Here is a 24,387-nt window from a genome sequence, read left to right on the forward strand (position 1 = left end):
AATGAAGGCAGGAAATTTTCTGATTATAGCACACCAATTTTTAGCTAATATTCACGAGGAACTTACGATTGAACTTACGATTGAATTTACGGAAACGTATATCGCCGTTCGTCCTGCGGGCATTCAAACCGTAAGTCCAGAACAGATGCCTTAACCAATCTGTTACCGCGGCCTCTCTATGATTTATATCTTACCGATTCTATATCCGTGAGTTCAGGGTCCTTCAAGGGTTCACACATAAACTTCTCTGTCAATGCTCCAACGGCGAAAAGCAGTGTGGTCAGCAACATCAACAGCCATGCAAACAGGAAGATGAAGACGATAGATCTGATAAATGATGAAAATAGATTTAAAAGTAGTCCCATCCATTCCTACAAACATCCATGTCTGTCTATTCAAGACGTAATGAAATTGACCGTATAGGTAAGGAAAATTTTAGTCAAAATCAAAATTGATAAGGCATGAAAATATATCAAATTCCCATGTAAAAAAAAATTATAAAAAAGATTATAGTCAATAATATTTAAAAACAGACAAATACCAATTATTTCTAAGTAGTATATTTGATATCACAAACAATTATGTTTTAGGTTGGCAAAATAAACACGTAGCTTGTAACAGATCTTCAAGAAGAAGCGTTATGACTCAATAACGAAGTTTTACGATACATCAGATCTTTCCGCATAAGTGTTATCATTCAAAAGTTCGGAACATACGCAATTATCATTCGTCCGCCTGAATTAGACATGCAGCCCTTGGGGTCGTCAGGAGCGGAACGGCAGCTTCCAAACACTCCAAAACCTAAGCCAAAAAATTGTAGTCCAACGATAAGGGAGATAATACCTCCAATGGACACACCAGCAATCCATCTGAAACAGTATGAATGTCGGTATGATATTACACACAAACGACACACCAGCAATCCATCTGAAACAGTATGGATGTCGGTATGATATTACACACAAACGACACACCAGCAATCCATCTGAAACAGTATGGATGTCGGTATGATATTACACACAAACGACACACCAGCAATCCATCTGAAACAGTATGGATGTCGGTATGATATAACACACAAACGACACACCAGCAATCCATCTGAAACAGTATGGATGTCGGTATGATATAACACATAAAAGACACACCAGCAATCCATCTGAAACAGTATGGATGTCGGCGATATGATATTACACACAAACGACACACCAGCAATCCATCTGAAACAGTATGGATGTCGGTATGATTTAACACACAAAAGACACACCAGATATTACACACAAACGACACACCAGTAATCCATCTGAAACAGTATGGATGTCGGTATGATATTACACACAAACGACACACCAGCAATCCATCTGAAACAGTATGGATGTCGGTATGATATTACACACAAACGACACACCAGCAATCCACCTGAAACAGTATGAATGTCGGTATGATATTACACACAAACGACACACCAGCAATCCACCTGAAACAGTATGGATGTCGGTATGATATTACACACAAACGACACACCAGCAATCCATCTGACACAGTATGAATGTCGGTATGATATTACACACAAACGACACACCAGCAATTCACCTGAAACAGTATGAATGTCGGTATGATGTTACACACAAACGACACACCAGGAATCCACCTGAAACAGTATGAATGTCGGTATGATATTACACACAAACGACACACCAGCAATCCACCTGAAACAGTATGGATGTCGGTATGATATTACACACAAACGACACACCAGCAATCCACCTAAAACAGTATGAATGTCGGTATGATATTACACACAAACGCCACACCAGCAATCCACCTGAAACAGTATGAATGTCCGTATGATGTTACACAAAAACGACACACCGAAAATCCATCTGAAACAGTATGGATGTCGGCGGTATGATATTACACACAAACGACACACCAGCAATCCATCTGAAACAGTATGAATGTCGGTATGATGTTACACACAAACGACATACCAGCAATCCATCTGAAACAGTATGGATGTCGGTAAGATATTACACAAAAACGACACACCAGCAATCCATCTGAAACAGTATGGATGTCGGTATGATATTACACACAAACGACACACCAGCAATCCACCTGAAACAGTATGGATGTCGGTATGATATTACACAAAAAAGACACACCAGCAATCCATCTGACACAGTATGAATGTCGGCGGTATGATATTACACACAAACGACACACCAGTAATCCATCTAAAACAGTATGGATGTCGGTATGATATTACACACAAACGACACACCAGCAATCCATCTGAAACAGTATGGATGTCGGTGGTATGATATTGCACACAAACGACACACCAGCAATCCATCTGAAACAGTATGGATGTCGGTATGATATTACACACAAACGACACACCAGCAATCCATCTGAAACAGTATGGATGTCGGTATGATGTTACACACAAACGACACACCAGCAATCCATCTGACACAGTATGAATGTCGGTATGATATTACACACAAACGACACACCAGCAATCCACCTGAAACAGTATGAATGTCGGTATGATATTACACACAAACGACACACCAGCAATCCATCTGAAACAGTATGGATGTCGGTATGATATTACACACAAACGACACACCAGCAATCCATCTGAAACAGTATGAATGTCGGTATGATATTACACACAAACGACACACCAGCAATCCATCTGAAACAGTATGGATGTCGGTATGATATTACACACAAACGACACACCAGCAATCCATCTGAAACAGTATGAATGTCGGTATGATGTTACACACAAACGACACACCAGCAATCCATCTGAAACAGTATGGATGTCGGTAAGATATTACACACAAACGACACACCAGCAATCCATCTGAAACAGTATGGATGTCGGTATGATATTACACACAAACGACACACCAGCAATCCCTGAAACAGTATGAATGTCGGTATGATATTACACACAAACGACACACCAGCAATCCATCTGAAACAGTATGGATGTCGGGAAGATGATACACACAAACGACACACCAGCAATCCATCTGAAACATGTCGGTATGATATTACACACAAACGACACACCAGTAATCCATCTGAAACAGTATGGATGTCGGTATGATATTACACACAAACGACACACCAGCAATCCATCTGAAACAGTATGGATGTCGGTATGATATTACACACAAACGACACACCAGCAATCCATCTGAAACAGTATGGATGTCGGTATGATATTACACACAAACGACACACCAGCAATCCATCTGAAACAGTATGGATGTCGGTATGATATTACACACAAACGACACACCAGCAATCCATCTGAAACAGTATGGATGTCGGTATGATATTACACACAAACGACACACCAGCAATCCATCTGAAACAGTATGAATGTCGGTATGATATTACACACAAACGACGCACCAGCAATCCATCTGAAACAGTATATGTGTATGATATTACACACAAACGACACACCAGCAATCCATCTGAAACAGTATATGTCGGTATGATATTACACACAAACGACACACCAGCAATCCATCTGAAACAGTATGGATGTCGGTATGATATTACACACAAACGACACACCAGCAATCCATCTGAAACAGTATGAATGTCGGTATGATATAGCACACAAACGACACACCAGCAATCCACCTGAAACAGTATGGATGTCGGTATGATATTACACACAAACGACACACCAGCAATCCATCTGAAACAGTATGGATGTCGGTATGATATTACACACAAACGACACACCAGCAATCCATCTGAAACAGTATGGATGTCGGTATGATATTACACACAAACGACACACCAGCAATCCATCTGAAACAGTATGGATGTCGGTATGATATTACACACAAACGACACACCAGCAATCCACCTGAAACAGTATGAATGTCGGTATGATGTTACACACAAACGACACACCAGCAATCCATCTGAAACAGTATGGATGTCGGTATGATATTACACACAAACGACACACCAGCAATCCACCTGAAACAGTATGAATGTCGGTATGATCGGTATGATTACACACAAACGACACACCAGCAATCCATCTGAAACAGTATGGATGTCGGTATGATATTACACACAAACGACACACCAGCAATCCATCTGAAACAGTATGAATGTCTGAAACAGTATGAATGTCGGTATGATATTACACACAAACGACACACCAGCAATCCATCTGAAACAGTATGGATGTCGGTATGATGTTACACACAAACGACACACCAGCAATCCATCTGAAACAGTATGAATGTCGCTATGATATTACGCACAAACGACACACCAGCAATCCATCTGAAACAGTATGGATGTCGATATAAATTATATTACACACAAACGACACACCAGTAATCCATCTGAAACAGTATGGATGTCGGTATGATATTACACACAAACGACACACCAGCAATCCATCTGAAACAGTATGGATGTCGGCGGTATGATATTACACACAAACGACACACCAGCAATCCATCTGAAACAGTATGGATGTCGGTATGATTTAACACACAAAAGACACACCAGCAATCCATCTGAAACAGTATGGATGTCGGCGGTATGATATTACACACAAACGACACACCAGTAATCCATCTGAAACAGTATGGATGTCGGTATGATATTACACACAAACGACACACCAGCAATCCACCTGAAACAGTATGAATGTCGGTATGATATTACACACAAACGACACACCAGCAATCCACCTGAAACAGTATGGATGTCGGTATGATATTACACACAAACGACACACCAGCAATCCACCTGAAACAGTATGAATGTCCGTATGATGTTACACAAAAACGACACACCAGCAATCCATCTGAAACAGTATGGATGTCGGTATGATATTACACACAAACGACACACCAGCAATCCATCTGAAACAGTATGAATGTCGGTATGATATTACACACAAACGACACACCAGCAATCCATCTGAAACAGTATGGATGTCGGTATGATATTACACACAAACGACACACCAGCAATCCATCTGAAACAGTATGGATGTCGGTATGATATTACACACAAACGACACACCAGCAATCCACCTGAAACAGTATGAATGTCGGTATGATATTACACACAAACGACACACCAGCAATCCATCTGAAACAGTATGGATGTCGGTATGATATTACACACAAACGACACACCAGCAATCCATCTGAAACAGTATGAATGTCGGTATGATATTACACACAAACGACACACCAGCAATCCATCTGAAACAGTATGGATGTCGGTATGATATTACACACAAACGACACACCAGCAATCCATCTGAAACAGTATGAATGTCGGTATGATATTACACACAAACGACACACCAGCAATCCATCTGAAACAGTATGGATGTCGGTGGTATGATATTGCACACAAACGACACACCAGCAATCCATCTGAAACAGTATGAATGTCGCTATGATATAGCACACAAACGCCACACCAGCAATCCATCTGAAACAGTATGAATGTCGGTATGATATTACACACAAACGACACACCAGCAATCCATCTGAAACAGTATGAATGTCGGTATGATATTACACACAAACGACACACCAGCAATCCATCTGAAACAGTATGGATGTCGGTATGATATTACACACAAACGACACACCAGTAATCCATCTGAAACAGTATGGATGTCGCTATGATATTACACACAAACGACACACCAGTAATCCATCTGAAACAGTATGGATGTTGGTATGATATTACACACAAAAGACACACCAGTAATTCATCTGAAACAGTATGGATGTCGGCGGTATGATATTACACAAAAAAGACACACCAGCAATCCATCTGAAACAGTATGAATGTCGGTATGATATTACACACAAACGTCACACCAGCAATCCATCTGAAACAGTATGGATGTCGGTATTACACACAAACGACATATTACACACACAACGACACACCAGCAATCCATCTGAAACAGTATGGATGTCGGTATGATATTACACACAAACGACACACCAGCAATCCATCTGAAACAGTATGGATGTCGGTATGATATTACACACAAACGACACACCAGTAATCCATCTGAAACAGTATGAATGTCAGTATTAATTATATTACGCACAAACGACACACCAGCAATCCATCTGAAACAGTATGGATGTCGGTATAAATTATATTACACACAAACGACACACCAGCAATCCATCTGAAACAGTATGGATGTCGGTATGATATTACACACAAACGACACACCAGCAATCCATCTGAAACAGTATGGATGTCGGTATGATATTACACACAAACGACACACCAGCAATCCATCTGAAACAGTATGAATGTCGGTATGATATTACACACAAACGACACACCAGCAATCCATCTGAAACAGTATGGATGTCGGTATGATATTACACAAAAAAACCACACCAGCAATCCATCTGAAACAGTATGGATGTCGGTATGATATTACACACAAACGACACACCAGCAATCCATCTGAAACAGTATGAATGTCGGTATGATATTACACACAAACGACACACCAGCAATCCATCTGAAACAGTATGAATGTCGGTATGATATTACACACAAACGACACACCAGCAATCCATCTGAAACAGTATGAATGTCGGTATGATATTACACACAAACGACACACCAGCAATCCATCTGAAACAGTATGGATGTCGGTATGATATTACACACAAACGTCACACCAGCAATCCATCTGAAACAGTATGAATGTCGGTATGATATAGCACACAAACGACACACCAGCAATCCATCTGAAACAGTATGGATGTCGGTATGATGTTACACACAAACGACACACCAGCAATCCATCTGAAACAGTATGAATGTCGGTATGATATAGCACATAAAAGACACACCAGCAATCCATCTGAAACAGTATGGATGTCGGTATGATATTACACACAAACGACACACCAGCAATCCATCTGAAACAGTATGAATGTCGGTATGATATAGCACATAAAAGACACACCAGCAATCCATCTGAAACAGTATGGATGTCGGTATGATATTACACACAAACGACACACCAGTAATCCATCTGAAACAGTATGGATGTCGGTATGATATTACACACAAACGACACACCAGCAATCCATCTGAAACAGTATGAATGTCGGTATGATATAGCACACAAACGACACACCAGCAATCCATCTGAAACAGTATGGATGTCGGTATAAATTATATTACACACAAACGACACACCAGCAATCCATCTGAAACAGTATGGATGTCGGTATAAATTATATTACACACAAACGACACTCCAGCAATCCATCTGAAACAGTATGGATGTCGGTATGAATTATATTACACAACATATATGCTTTTATGAATTCTTGGTTTTTATACATGGCCATAAGGTAGACTTTGGCAGGTTTTTTTAACATGATAACACATACTACATATGAGCGTATAAGTGTTGTTATATAGAAGATGTTAGAATTCCATTGTTTACCTGTAATGGTCGAATGGTTTGATAGTATCCACAGTGTCGCCGACCTTATCCTTTATACTATCCAAGTCAGAATCTCTTGCCTACATGAAAATGTGAAAATTATAATGAAACAAGTCTCCAAGATTTTGATGTACATGATTGCTACCATTCCAGGTTACATATACAATTATTATTTTTTGTAATAGTATAGAAGTTTACCTAGTAGGGAGAGGCTACCAGAAAAGTTGTTTTATTTTATGTGTTTTTATTTTTAATTTACAAATATTCACTACTGTATACTGAGTTTCTACAACTGGTTCCAAAATCAGATACAAATATTGTGACTCAGAAGGGTGAGGTCGGAAGCCGAGAACGGAAATCCGGGTTTTTTTTTACCAGATGCTTAATACTACATCTCCTCACTGATGAAATGAACCTTAAAAAACATTTATTTTAATACAGAAAGGGGATGCTCTTTTCCATTACTTAAACGAACTTGATAATGAAACAAGAAATTAAAGAGATATCCTGCCACCCGCCCACGCATGATCGTCTCTCCTCTATTTACTCTTTATAATATACTGCATTGACAGAAAATTCATGACAGAGTAACAACATGCACTGCCAGATAATTCACCATACAGTAACAACATGCTTTGACACATAATTCACCATACAGTAACAACATGCTTTGACACATAATTCACCATACAGTAACAACATGCACTGACAGATAATTCACCATACAGTAACAACATGCTTTGACACATAATTCACCATACAGTAACAACATGCTTTGACACATATTTCACCATACAGTAACAACATGCTTTGACACATAATTCACCATACAGTAACAACATGCACTGACAGATAATTCACCATACAGTAACAACATGCTTTGACACATAATTCACCATACAGTAACAACATGCTTTGACACATATTTCACCATACAGTAACAACATGCTTTGACACATAGTTCACCATACAGTAACAACATGCACTGACAGATAATTCACCATACAGTAACAACATGCTTTGACACATAATTCACCATACAGTAACAACATGCTTTGACACATATTTCACCACACAGTAACAACATGCTTTGACATATATTTCACCATACAGTAACAACATGCATTGACACATAATTCACCATACAGTAACAACATGCTTTGACACATATTTCACCATACAGTAACAACATGCTTTGACACATAATTCACCATACAGTAACAACATGCTTTGACACATATTTCACCATACAGTAACAACATGCTTTGACACATATTTCACCATACAGTAACAACATGCACTGACAGATAATTCACCATACAGTAACAACATGCATTGACACATAATTCACCATACAGTAACAACATGCACTGACAGATAATTCACCATACAGTAACAACATGCTTTGACACATAATTCACCATACAGTAACAACATGCATTGACAGGTAATTAACAATATAGAAACAACATGCATTGAGGATGATTTACCACGAAGTAACAACATGCATTGAGAGATGATTTACCACGAAGTAACAACATGCATTGGCAGATGGATTACCACGAAGTAACAACATGCATTGACAGATGATTTACCATATAGTAACAACATGCATTGACATATGATTTACCACGAAGTAACAACATGCATTGACAGATGATTTACCATACAGTAACAACATGCATTGACAGATAATTCACCATACAGTAACAACATGCACTGACAGATGATTTACTACGAAGTAACAACATGCATTGACAGATGATTTACCATGAAGTAACAACATGCATTGACAGATAACTCACCATACAGTAACAACATGCACTGAGAGATGATTTACCACGAAGTAACAACATGCACTGACAGATAATTTACCATACAGTAACAACATGCACTGACAGATAATTTACCATACAGTAACAACATGCACTGCCAGATAATTCACCATACAGTAACAACATGCTTTGACACATAATTCACCATACAGTAACAACATGCTTTGACACATAATTCACCATACAGTAACAACATGCACTGACAGATAATTCACCATACAGTAACAACATGCTTTGACACATAATTCACCATACAGTAACAACATGCTTTGACACATATTTCACCATACAGTAACAACATGCTTTGACACATAATTCACCATACAGTAACAACATGCACTGACAGATAATTCACCATACAGTAACAACATGCTTTGACACATAATTCACCATACAGTAACAACATGCTTTGACACATATTTCACCATACAGTAACAACATGCTTTGACACATAGTTCACCATACAGTAACAACATGCACTGACAGATAATTCACCATACAGTAACAACATGCTTTGACACATAATTCACCATACAGTAACAACATGCTTTGACACATATTTCACCACACAGTAACAACATGCTTTGACACATATTTCACCATACAGTAACAACATGCATTGACACATAATTCACCATACAGTAACAACATGCTTTGACACATATTTCACCATACAGTAACAACATGCTTTGACACATAATTCACCATACAGTAACAACATGCTTTGACACATATTTCACCATACAGTAACAACATGCTTTGACACATATTTCACCATACAGTAACAACATGCACTGACAGATAATTCACCATACAGTAACAACATGCATTGACACATAATTCACCATACAGTAACAACATGCACTGACAGATAATTTACCATACAGTAACAACATGCACTGACAGATAATTTACCATACAGTAACAACATGCACTGACAGATAATTCACCATACAGTAACAACATGCATTGACAGGTAATTTTTAATCTAGTACAACATGCATTGACAGAGTATTAACCATATAGAAACAACATGCATTGACAGATGATTTACCATACAGTAACAACATGCACTGACAGATAATTCACCATACAGTAACAACATGCTTTGACACATAATTCACCATACAGTAACAACATGCATTGACAGGTAATTAACAATATAGAAACAACATGCATTGAGGATGATTTACCACGAAGTAACAACATGCATTGAGAGATGATTTACCACGAAGTAACAACATGCATTGGCAGATGGATTACCACGAAGTAACAACATGCATTGACAGATGATTTACCATATAGTAACAACATGCATTGACATATGATTTACCACGAAGTAACAACATGCATTGACAGATGATTTACCATACAGTAACAACATGCATTGACAGATAATTCACCATACAGTAACAACATGCACTGACAGATGATTTACTACGAAGTAACAACATGCATTGACAGATGATTTACCATGAAGTAACAACATGCATTGACAGATAACTCACCATACAGTAACAACATGCACTGAGAGATGATTTACCACGAAGTAACAACATGCACTGACAGATAATTTACCATACAGTAACAACATGCACTGACAGATAATTTACCATACAGTAACAACATGCACTGACAGATAATTCACCATACAGTAACAACATGCATTGACAGGTAATTTTTAATCTAGTACAACATGCATTGACAGAGTATTAACCATATAGAAACAACATGCTTTGACACATATTTCACCATACAGTAACAACATGCTTTGACACATAATTCACCATACAGTAACAACATGCACTGACACATAATTCACCATACAGTAACAACATGCTTTGACACATAATTCACCATACAGTAACAACATGCATTGACAGGTAATTAACAATATAGAAACAACATGCATTGAGGATGATTTACCACGAAGTAACAACATGCATTGAGAGATGATTTACCACGAAGTAACAACATGCATTGGCAGATGGATTACCACGAAGTAACAACATGCATTGACATTTACCATATAGTAACAACATGCATTGACATATGATTTACCACAGTAACAACATGCATTGACAGATGATTTACCATACAGTAACAACATAACAGATAATTCACCATACAGTAACAACATGCACTGACAGATGATTTACTACGAAGTAACAACATGCATTGACAGATGATTTACCATGAAGTAACAACATGCATTGACAGATAACTCACCATACAGTAACAACATGCACTGAGAGATGATTTACCACGAAGTAACAACTTGCATTGACAGATGATTTACCATACAGTAACAACATGCATTGACAGATGATTTACCACGAAGTAACAACATGCATTGAGAGATGATTTACCACGAAGTAACAACATGCATTGACAGATGATTTACCACGAAGTAACAACATACATTGACAGATGATTTACCACGAAGTAACAACATGCATTGAGAGATGATTTACCACGAAGTAACAACATGCATTGACAGATGATTTACCATACAGTAACAACATGCATTGAGAGATGATTTACCACGAAGTAACAACAGTAATATTGGTAAAGACACGTGTAATATTCCAATAATGAATATCTTAAGCACATTTAGAAGCCAAGAGGAACCTACAAGTGAATTTTAATGACTATTCATCAAGTACTTTTGAAGCGATTAAAATAACAAAACTGCCAACATCCAAGATGGCTGCTCATCATCTTTTGCTTTCTTTTTTTTTTTTTTTCTTTTTATCCGGCTCAAAATTGAATGGACGCCATTAGGGACTAAGAGACGCAGATGGATAATGCTTATTTGAGTTATGCCTGTATGTACTCCTCAAGAAATGACAAACATCATATATCTATATGGTAACTTGTCAGCTATTATGATTTTCTGATTAAAAGTGAAAGGGCATCACCAGGAAATAAGAAGAACCTTCAATATAAGACTAGAGAAATAGAAATTTAACAAATGGTATTATTCTCTCAGAACTTTTTCATGAGTCTCCGTTTAAATCTTTCTTTTTCATGTTTTGCCCTAATCAGAATTTGAGAATGGATTATGATTATGTTAACAAGATTTTCTTGTGTGGTTATGTATTAATTGCGACAACAAACATTTGGTGCTGAAATCCATGATCATTAATTGTCAGCTAAACGGCACCAATAAGGACTAATAGAAAACTACAGAAAGTCCCGCCTGAATATTTTGAGAAAAAGCTCTCAGGTTTAATCCAAAAATAGTGTTTTTCCAAAATGATGATTATCTTGGTAGGTAGATTACTAGTAATGATTCATCATTATCCATCTCTGTTAAGTCCCAACTCTTCTTGGCTGACTGTTAGAGTCCTAGTGTATTGTCTGAAAAGAACGCTCCGTTCGTTGGGAACCCAGCTATCAGAGGTAATGAGAGTCCGTTACACGATATAGGCGACCGCTTGCGTGAACTCTGCTACTTTTTATTACTTTGTGTCATTGTGATATGTGTTTAATACTGAAGAAGCTCGAATTTGAGTTTTCACTAGATTTGTTTTGTTTGAAAAATAATGAGGGTTGAAACAGAAAAAGACATGCCTTTAATTCTCCGACCTGCGTCTGGAATGGTGTCTGCTTTTTATAATACCCATGGACCAATGTTTCACATCTGCTTAAATAACAGCGATCATAAAACTGTCATATTATAAAAGACTTCAACTGTGATAACGCTAGCCAGTACCAACTTGAGGACGTGCACTAGCAGAAACGACGGCATGAATTTTGGTTTCATTAGATTTCCGAACGCGTCCGGAAAACGCCGAAGTGTTGAGAGGTAATCAAACTTTAATAAAAATCGATTCAAGATACTACCCAGATGATGTCTATGTCAAAATATAGAGAAATAAAAATATCGCTGCCGATGACATTATGGGAACATTTACCATGGCGAAATGCATAGAACTGATTCTAGGAATGTCTTCTTTTACACGAATGACAGATATTTTTATTACCCATAATGCAACCGCCATGAGTTGGTGGTCATTTACTTTTTCAACGTCATCAGAAAACTAACACCATATTCTCGCTCACGAACTTTTCGTGCAAGTCATGAAAAGCCTTCTTGTATATGCACAATATAAGTGAGAGCCATATTGATACCAGTGTGTGTGTGCTTGATTTGCCCGTTAGCCGGTGACGTGACCGTCCGAACCAAGTTTACGAATTTCTGTGTGGAATTGAACCAGTAACACCACAAGATTTATTTATAAAGTATCTGTCGACAATTTTTGAATAGTGAACATTGAAATGTAGTACAAGTAATATATATGAAAGGGTCAACAAAAGGACTGAAACAACATCATCTGATATATCCGGAATGTACATTTTTGTACTTTCGATTTAGTTGATAAAAGTAATAAATATTCAAAAAAACACTTTCTATAGAAGTAGATCGCATTATAATCGAACAAACGAGTTGAAAAAAATGCAAAATTTGCTTCTAATACTTTTATAAATCTGGTGTGAAAATATGTTATGTTCTATCTCTGACTGCTTACGTTATCGATTGTTTGTTTCATGCCATCTACAACGCTGTCTACTTGGGATGACATCTGTGAAACCTGTGTCTTTGCTGTATCAAGCTTTGCTGAAAAATCGAACCTTCATTTCAGATAAAAATCATTTGTTCAATCCAATTGAGTTATGCTTAACGTTGTCTATAACATATCTATAGTTATGCTAAACGTTGTCTTTAACATATATATAGTTATGCTAAACGTTGTCTATAACATATCTATAGTTATGCTAAACGTTGTCTATAACATATCTATAGTTATGCTAAACGTTGTCTATAACATATCTATAGTTATGCTAAACGTTGTCTATAACATATCTATAGTTATGCTAAACGTTGTCTATAACATATCTATAGTTATGCTAAACGTTGTCGATAACATATATATAGTTATGCTAAACGTTGTCTATAACATATATATAGTTATGCTAAACGTTGTCTATAACATATCTATAGTTATGCTAAACGTTGTCTATAACATATATATAGTTATGCTAAACGTTGTCTATAACATATCTATAGTTATGCTAAACGTTGTCTATAAAATATATATAGTTATGCTAAACGTTGTCTATAAGATATATATAGTTATGCTAAACTTTGCTGATAACATATCTTTAGTTATGTTAACGTTGTCTATAACATATATATAGTTATGCAAACGTTGTCTATAACATATATATAGTTATGCTATAACATATATATAGTTATGCTAAACGTTGTCTATAACATATATATAGTTATGCTAAACGTTGTCTATAACATATCTATAGTTATGCTAAACGTTGTCTATAACATATATATAGTTATGCTAAACGTTGTCTATAACATATCTATAGTTATGCTAAACGTTGTCTATAACATATCTATAGTTATGCTAAACGTTGTCTATAACATATCTATAGTTATGCTAAACGTTGTCTATAACATATATATAGTTATGCTAAACGTTGTCTATAACATATATATAGTTATGCTAAACGTTGTCTATAACATATATATAGTTATGCTAAACTTTGCTGATAACATATCTATAGTTATGTAAACGTTGTCTATAACATATATATAGTTATGCTAAACGTTGTCTATAACATATATATAGTTATGCTAAACGTTGTCTATAACATATCTATAGTTATGCTAAACGTTGTCTATAACATATATATAGTTATGCTAAACGTTGTCTATAACATATATATAGTTATGCTAAACGTTGTCTATAACATATCTATAGTTATGCTAAACGTTGTCTATAACATATCTATAGTTATGCTAAACGTTGTCTATAACATATATATAGTTATGCTAAACGTTGTCTATAACATATATATAGTTATGCTAAACGTTGTCTATAACATATATATAGTTATGCTAAACGTTGTCTATAACATATATATAGTTATGCTAAACGTTGTCTATAACATATATATAGTTATGCTAAACGTTGTCTATAACATATATATAGTTATGCTAAACGTTGTCTATAACATATATATAGTTATGCTAAACGTTGTCTATAACATATATATAGTTATGCTAAACGTTGTCTATAACATATATATAGTTATGCTAAACGTTGTCTATAACATATCTATAGTTATGCTAAACGTTGTCTATAACATATATATAGTTATGCTAATCGTTGCCGATAGCATATATATAGTTATGCTAAACGTTGTCTATAACATATCTATAGTTATGCTAAACGTTGTCTATAACATATATATAGTTATGCTAAACGTTGTCTATAACATATATATAGTTATGCTAAACGTTGTCTATAACATATATATAGTTATGCTAAACGTTGTCTATATAACATATATATAGTTATGCTAAACATTTGTCTATAACATATATATAGTTATGCTAAACGTTGTCTATAAATATATATAGTTATGCTAAACGTTGTCTATAACATATATATAGTTATGCTAAACGTTGTCTATAACATATATATAGTTATGCTAAACGTTGTCTATAACATATATATAGTTATGCTAAACGTTGTCTATAACATATATATAGTTATGCTAAACGTTGTCTATAACATATATATAGTTATGCTAAACGTTGTCTATAACATATCTATAGTTATGCTAAACGTTGTCTATAACATATATATAGTTATGCTAAACGTTGTCTATAACATATATATAGTTATGCTAAACGTTGTCTATAACATATATATAGTTATGCTAAACGTTGTCTATAACATATATATAGTTATGCTAAACGTTGTCTATAACATATCTATAGTTATGCTAACGTTGTCTATAACATATATATAGTTATGCTAAACGTTGTCTATAACATATATATAGTTATGCTAAACGTTGTCTATAACATATATATAGTTATGCTAAACGTTGTCTATAACATATATATAGTTATGTAAACGTTGTCTATAACATATATATAGTTATGCTAAACGTTGTCTATAACATATATATAGTTATGCTAAACGTTGTCTATAACATATATATAGTTATGCTAAACGTTGTCTATAACATATATATAGTTATGCTAAACGTTGTAACTAGTTATGCTACATATAACATATCTATAGTTATGCTAAACGTTGTCTATAACATATATATAGTTATGCTAAACGTTGTCTATAACATATATATAGTTATGCTAAACGTTGTCTATAACATATATATAGTTATGGTAAACGTTGTCTATAACATATATATAGTTATGCTAAACGTTGTCTATAACATATCTATAGTTATGCTAACGTTATCTATAACATATATATAGTTATGCTAAACGTTGTCTATAACATATATATAGTTATGCTAAACGTTGTCTATAACATATATATAGTTATGCTAAACGTTGTCTATAACATATATATAGTTATGCTAAACGTTGTCTATAACATATATATAGTTATGCTAAACGTTGTCTATAACATATCTATAGTTATGCTAAACGTTGTCATAACATATATATAGTTATGCTAAACGTTGTCGATAACATATATATAGTTATGCTAAACGTTGTCATAACATATATATAGTTATGCTAAACGTTGTCTATAACACAACATATAGAGTATAGTTATGCTACATAACATATATATAGTTATGCTAAACGTTGTCTATAACATATATATAGTTATACTAAACGTTGTCTATAACATATCTATAGATGCTAAACGTTGTCTATAACATATCTATAGTTATGCTAAACGTTGTCATATAACATATCTATAGTTATGCTAAACGTTGTCTATAACATACCTATAGTTATGCTAAACGTTGACGTATAACATATATATAGTTATGCTAAACGTCACCTTCATCTTATAACACAGCATATATATAGTTATGCTAAACGTTGTCTATAACATATATATAGTTACTACACGGTCACCTTCATCTTATAACACAACCATATATATACGTTTATGCTAAACCTTCATCTATACACAACCGATATATATGTTATGCTACACGGTGTTAACATATCTATACTAAACGTTGTCTATAACATATCGTATATAGTTATGCTAAACGTTCATCTATAACACAACCGATAGTTAGTGTAAACGTTGTCTATAACATATCTATAGTTATAACTAAACCTATAACATATATATAGTTATAACTAAACGTTAGATAACTACACGGTCACCTTCATCTTATAACACAACCGGATAACACAACCGATATAGAGTGTGACGTTAAGATACTACACGGTCACCTTCATCTTATACCACCCCCGATAGATTAGAGTGTGACGTTTATGCTACACGGTCACCTTCATCTTATAACACAATATATAGATTAGAGTTGTAACATATATATAGTTATGACTACACGTCACCTTCATCTTATAACACAACCGAGAGATTAGAGAGTGACGTTAAGATGACTACACGGTAACCTTCATCTTATAACACAACCGATATATTAGAGTGTGACGTTATAACTACACGGTCACGGTCTTATAACACAATATAGATTAGTGTGACGTTTCGTAACTACACGGTCACCTTCATCTTATAACACAACCGATATAGATTAGAGTGTGACGTTTAATATGACTACACGGTCACCTTCATCTTATAACACAACCGATAGATTAGAGTGTGACGTTTAACACGGATATACTACACGGTCACCTTCATCTTATAACACAACCGATAGATTAGAGTGTGACGTTTCGATAACTACACGGTCACCTTCATCTTATAACACAACCGATAGATTAGAGTGTGACGTTTCGATAACTACACGGTCACCTTCATCTTATAACACAACCGATAGATTAGAGTGTGACGTTAAGTTTACTACACGGTCACCTTCATCTGATAACACAACCGATAGATTAGAGTGTGACGTTTCGATAACTACACGGTCACCTTCATCTTATAACACAACCGATAGAAGATTAGAGTGTGACGTTAAGATGACTACACGGTCACCTTCATCTTATAACACAACCGATAGATTAGAGTGTGACGTTAAGTTTACTACACGGTCACCTTCATCTGATAACACAACCGATAGATTAGAGTGTGACGTTTCGATAACTACACGGTCACCTTCATCTTATAACACAACCGATAGAAGATTAGAGTGTGACGTTAAGATGACTACACGGTCACCTTCATCTGATAACACAACCGATAGATTAGAGTGTGACGTTTCGATAACTACACGGTCACCTTCATCTTATAACACAACCGATAGATTAGAGTGTGACGTTTCGATAACTACACGGTCACCTTCATCTTATAACACAACCGATAGATTAGAGTGTGACGTTTCGATAACTACACGGTCACCTTCATCTTATAACACAACCGATAGAAGATTAGAGTGTGACGTTAAGATGACTACACGGTCACCTTCATCTTATAACACAACCGATAGAAGATTAGAGTGTGACGTTAAGATGACTACACGGTCACCTTTATCTTATAACACAACCGATAGATTAGAGTGTGACGTTTCGATAACTACACGGTCACCTTCATCTTATAACACAACCGGTAGTAGATTAGAGTGTGACGTTTCGATAACTACACGGTCACCTTCATCTTATAACACAACCGATAGATTAGAGTGTGACGTTAAGATGACTACACGGTCACCTTCATCTTATAACACAACCGATAGATCAGAGTGTGACGTTAAGTTTACTACACGGTCACCTTCATCTTATAACACAACCGATAGATTAGAGTGTGACGTTTCGATAACTACACGGTCACCTTCATCTTATAACACAACCGATAGATTAGAGTGTGACGTTTCGATAACTACACGGTCACCTTCATCTTATAACACAACCGATAGATTAGAGTGTGACGTTTCGATAACTACACGGTCACCTTCATCTTATAACACAACCGATAGATTAGAGTGTGACGTTTCGATAACTACACGGTCACCTTCATCTTATAACACAACCGATAGATTAGAGTGTGACGTTTCGATAACTACACGGTCACCTTCATCTGATAACACAACCGATAGATTAGAGTGTGACGTTTCGATAAGTACACGGTCACCTTCATCTTATAACACAGCCGATAGATTAGAGTGTGACGTTTCGATGATAACACAACCGATAGATTAGAGTGTGACGTTTCGATAAGTACACGGTCACCTTCATCTTATAACACAGCCGATAGATTAGAGTGTGACGTTTCGATAACTACACGGTCACCTTCATCTTATAACACAACCGATAGATTAGAGTGTGACGTTTCGATAACTACACGGTCACCTTCATCTTATAACACAACCGATAGAAGATTAGAGTGTGACGTTAAGTTGACTACACGGTCACCTTCATCTTTTAACACAACCGGTAGAAGATTAGAGTGTGACGTTAAGTTGGCTACACGGTGAACTTCATCTTTTAACACAACCGGTAGTAGATTAGAGTGTGACGTTTCGATAACTACACGGTCACCTTCATCTTATAACACAACCGATAGATTAGAGTGTGACGTTTCGATAACTACACGGTGAACTTCATGTGTACGTATAAATCATAATCCAAAACAAATAAATAATTAAGCACACATGAATTTCTATTATGAAAATATCTCCATATAAGTTACCACAAGAAAACCACTGAATACATGTGCACCTCGACAATACTAAAAAACACACCCATCGAAAAATAAACAGATAAAAGTGATATTTGCCATCAATGCCTTCAGTATCGAATGTTTAAGGAAATCCCAAGACCTTTTTGAAGATTTTTCCAGAAACAGACACAGGTCGTCAACAATTTATCGAAATGTTAAATACATCATATACAAGCTCCTTTAAGTTTACAAAATATGCTGAATCTTTCAGAACGTTTATAGTACTATCAGTTTATGATGATGTAAATGTGAGACATTACCATATCTATGTAGGGACGTACAGACAAGCGTTCTATGTCGGTATAGGAAATCTTCAATATGTATTTATAAATAACTTACTTCAGTTAGGATATCGGTGTCTATTGTTGGTGTTGGCGTCTGTAAAATAATGATGTATCAGTGATTATACGTTTAGCATGTTACAGACTCATACATAAATAAGGACTTTAAGCAGAGCAGTTATATACTAGTTACTGATTAAAGGAACAAAACATTTGTTTCAAACCTGGAATAGGAAATATTATCATCGAAATGATAAGATAGACAAAAATATATTAACTAAATTAAAGTACTGCTGTAATATAACAATATTGCATCGCAAAAGACAGTATCATGTCAAGAATATATATTCCCGCCCCATGGCAAAGTCGTATATACCTCGGAATCAACATGTATCAAACAATATAGAAATATTTAAAACATTATTATTTCTTTTATTTCCTCCAAGTGTGAAGAGTTGTACAAAAAGAACATACATTGACATTACAGAAAGTAATAGTGCGTTTGTACACAAATATACACATAAGAAGCATTTAAGTTAATATAAAGTAAACAGTAGACACAGAGTTTACGTGCGTATATTGTATACATACAACAACTCCTATAGTTAAGAATATAAACGCGTGAAGTAAGCGTTTTCCATATGGAACGATATAATATAAAGAAAACTTATATAGTAAACACATTGCATACAAGAATCATTTCAATTACATACAAAGTGAACAATAGACACAGAGTTTACGTGCGTATATTGTATACATACAACAACTCCTAAAGTAAAGAAAATAAACGCACGAAGTACAATATCAAGATATATATATATAATATTGTATGAAGTAATGCAAAAGAAAAAAAATCTTAATTTTCTTCTTAAAAAAATCATTTCGGGTATTTTTTCCCAGTTAAATCCAATAAATGTGCATATTACAACCATAGGATTTAAGACGTGAATATTTCATATTGAAGTCAAAATGACCAAACATTACAACTATATAGCATGATAATATTGCAGGATTCTGATGATGAAAATTATTGAGTTTATTCTAAAATCCTCTAGTTCAAATGGGGATATATCGTAGTCGATAATTCCCCCGAGAAGAACATGTATTAGTTGATAATTTGACAATTCAGTAAGGTAAACTACAAAATTTATATCTTTCACTGTGCTTAGTAATATAGAAATATCTAAAACATGACATCTTCAAATTTTAAAAAAATGGTTTATGGAAGGCACACCCACATGTCATAACAAGAGACCACAGAGGAATCTGGACGACCTACATTTTTCTTAAATATTTATGATAAGTATGCTGAATATTTTCCCTTTTTTACTCTTCTTTGTTCATATTTGTTCTTGACTATTTGTTACAAACTGTCTTACAAACTTTGGGAATGATATATCCCCCCCCCCACCTTTTCTTATGAATGAACGATAATAAACTTGGTCTGCCATATCCAAGTTAGCCATCTGTCTGCTCTTGTTTTCATGAAAAAAAAATGAAAGAAACTTAATTCTGAAATTTAAGAACTTATATTCCATTAAGTTCTTCTCAAGAGATAGAGATCAACAAAGTGTCAGACAAAGAGATTGCTTCCTGGCGGCCATATTGGTTTTTTTCTGATCAGTCCAAAAATAGACTATGCACAAGAAGAGGCCAATGGGGAACTTACATATGGAATCTGAGAACAATCCATTCGGAACTTAAAAAGCAAAGGCAATAACGCACATTCAATATTAAAACCGTTTGAAAAACGTACTAGAGAAAAGAATGGCAAGCGGACAATTATAGTAGCCCTTGTTTTGTTTGTCGCATTGTTGAATAGGCGATCTTGCCTGCAATGACTAATTAACATTTTCATTGTGATGCCAATATCTTTAGCGATCAAAACATGAAGATCATGATTCATGGCATAGCCATTTCTTCTCATAAATCTATAGACCAAATTTAACCGAATTATCGCTATATGTACAGAGTAAGAAAGATTCCCTTGACTGAACAATTTCCCAAAGGCAATCGATAGAAAGCATCCGTCATTGCATTTTTCAGACTGAAAAATTTGGTCTTGTGTTGAAATTAGAAGTTACAATTTACTGAGAACGAGTAACAAATTTTGATATTTTTTACTTGCGTTTGATCAACTAGCTAACAACATTTCCAATTAGAAACAATTCCCGTAGTACAGGTCGTCAGGAACAACAGGACAACAATAGTAGGAAATTATCTTTGTAGTGTAATGTACTGATCCTGGTCAGTTTAGATTAAATCACTGTTCCTTTTCTTGATTTACTTATGTCCAGATCGAAAACTCCAGACTTAAATGTGAGACGGGATCATGCGGCGAAGTACTAATGATAAATCACGTGTATACAGTCCAGCAAACGGAATGGTTTCTTTTCCCCCGTTATGTTGGAATAGAAAGTTTCTCAATAAATAGCGATAACAATCTTTCCTACTCAAAATAAAAGACGGCCGCTTGTCAGTAATTCTATTTTTCAGATCAGTCTAAAGATTAAAAGGCCACAACAAAGGTTTTGGAAAGATCCATCCAGTACTTCTTCAGAATTTACCATAGACAAAAATTAAGATGGTGCCTTTCGGCCATTTTGGAAAGATCCATCCAGTACTTCTTCAGAATTTATCATAGACAAAAATCAAGATGGTGCCTTTCAGCCAGGCAGCTATATACGATGATGGTGGGCTAAAACGACTTAGAATATTTTATCATATTGCGCTCTCGTGATAAAATACTATGTTTTCACGTCACTTGCTGAAATAGAACTGATTTTATAGCAAGGAACAAAATGATTACATATCTTCTAACGAGGTAAACAAATAGCAAGAAAAACAAAACACAAACAAAGCATTCCCGTAATTCTAAACAGGTACACCTATCTACTTAAAGACCACATCCGGTGTATACTTTCATGTCTAACCAAGATGAGAATGAGAGGCATCTGATAGCTAGAGGTAAAACACCAGGGACATTTATAAAATGTCCCGCTTTTTTTTCAGATCAATTCATCTGAGTGGATATCTCATTTTCACAACGTGTTTTTATTAAAAAGAATAAGGACAACGTTAAAATGTTATTTTTAAATGTATCAAACCATAGTTTCTTTTCTTTTATTGTTGTAACAAGCATACTGCCCTTAACTGCGACTGCTGAAAGTTTTTATACACGAACGGAAAAAGCATCATACATGTATACTTGTGACCTGTCGTGTTTTATCTTAGATATAACCAACAAAATATCGCTATCCATTTAATTGGCTTCACATGTTATCGTGACCATTCTTCAAGAATGAAATAAAATGCTTAAAACAATCAGATTATAAGATTTATTGAATAAAAAGATTATGTTTGTAGTGTTCATTGTGTAATTACTAGATGTGATTGTGCACAACTAAATTATAAAATCAATTTACCATGAACTTACCGTGGGAGTTGTAATTCCTGGGACACCAGGTATTGAATTTAGCGTATTCATAGCAGATATAAAACTCGGGTTGTTGCGCTCCGCATCAATAGCATCTAAGTTGTGTTGGGCAGATTCGGCACCTAAATAAACCACAATCAACAAAACATAAAGAACAACCTGTTAAAAACCCAAGTAGACACACAGAGGAAATCTGGAGTTTTTTTTTCATTCTAAAACATTAGCTTTTCTAGTAGACATTTAAGAATTCAAAAATATCATTCTTATTCAATTACTGCAGTGAAACTTGTGTTTTCTTCAGACATCAAAGGTTTGCTAATTTTGTTTTCTTTTGAACAATGACGACAGCTGCTGATAGTTTTTTAACTGTATCACCAAACAGTGTATCGGTACGCACGAATGAAATCATTAACTTCTGTTAACTGTTTAATATAACACCCAATAGTGTATCGGTATGTACGTATGTAGTCATTAACTTCTGTTAACTGTTTAATATAACACCCAATAGTGTATCGGTATGTACGTATATAGTCATTAACTTCTGTTAACTGTTTAATATAACACACATTAGTGTATCGGTATGTACGTATGTAGTCATTAACTTCTGTTAACTGTTTAATATAACACCCAATAGTGTATCGGT

General features: G+C 35.2%; 1 protein-coding gene across 1 annotated transcript in view; it reads right to left on the reverse strand.

Moving 5' to 3' along the window:
- The window catches only part of LOC132545306 (prominin-1-like), a 38,554-nt gene that overhangs the window by 12,082 nt on the left and 2,085 nt on the right, over positions 1-24,387 (reverse strand). The window contains exons 3-6 of the mRNA XM_060208986.1: positions 23,745-23,866; positions 7,523-7,602; positions 717-869; positions 195-327 (exon numbers count right to left, since the gene is read on the reverse strand). Coding sequence (XP_060064969.1) covers positions 195-327; positions 717-869; positions 7,523-7,602; positions 23,745-23,866 — 488 coding nt within the window. The remainder of the gene's footprint in view (positions 1-194; positions 328-716; positions 870-7,522; positions 7,603-23,744; positions 23,867-24,387) is intronic.

This window comes from Ylistrum balloti, unplaced genomic scaffold, assembly GCF_031769215.1.
Source record: "Ylistrum balloti isolate Yb309-2 unplaced genomic scaffold, AGI_CSIRO_Ybal_v1 Utg369840, whole genome shotgun sequence".
NCBI lineage: Eukaryota > Metazoa > Mollusca > Bivalvia > Pectinida > Pectinidae > Ylistrum > Ylistrum balloti.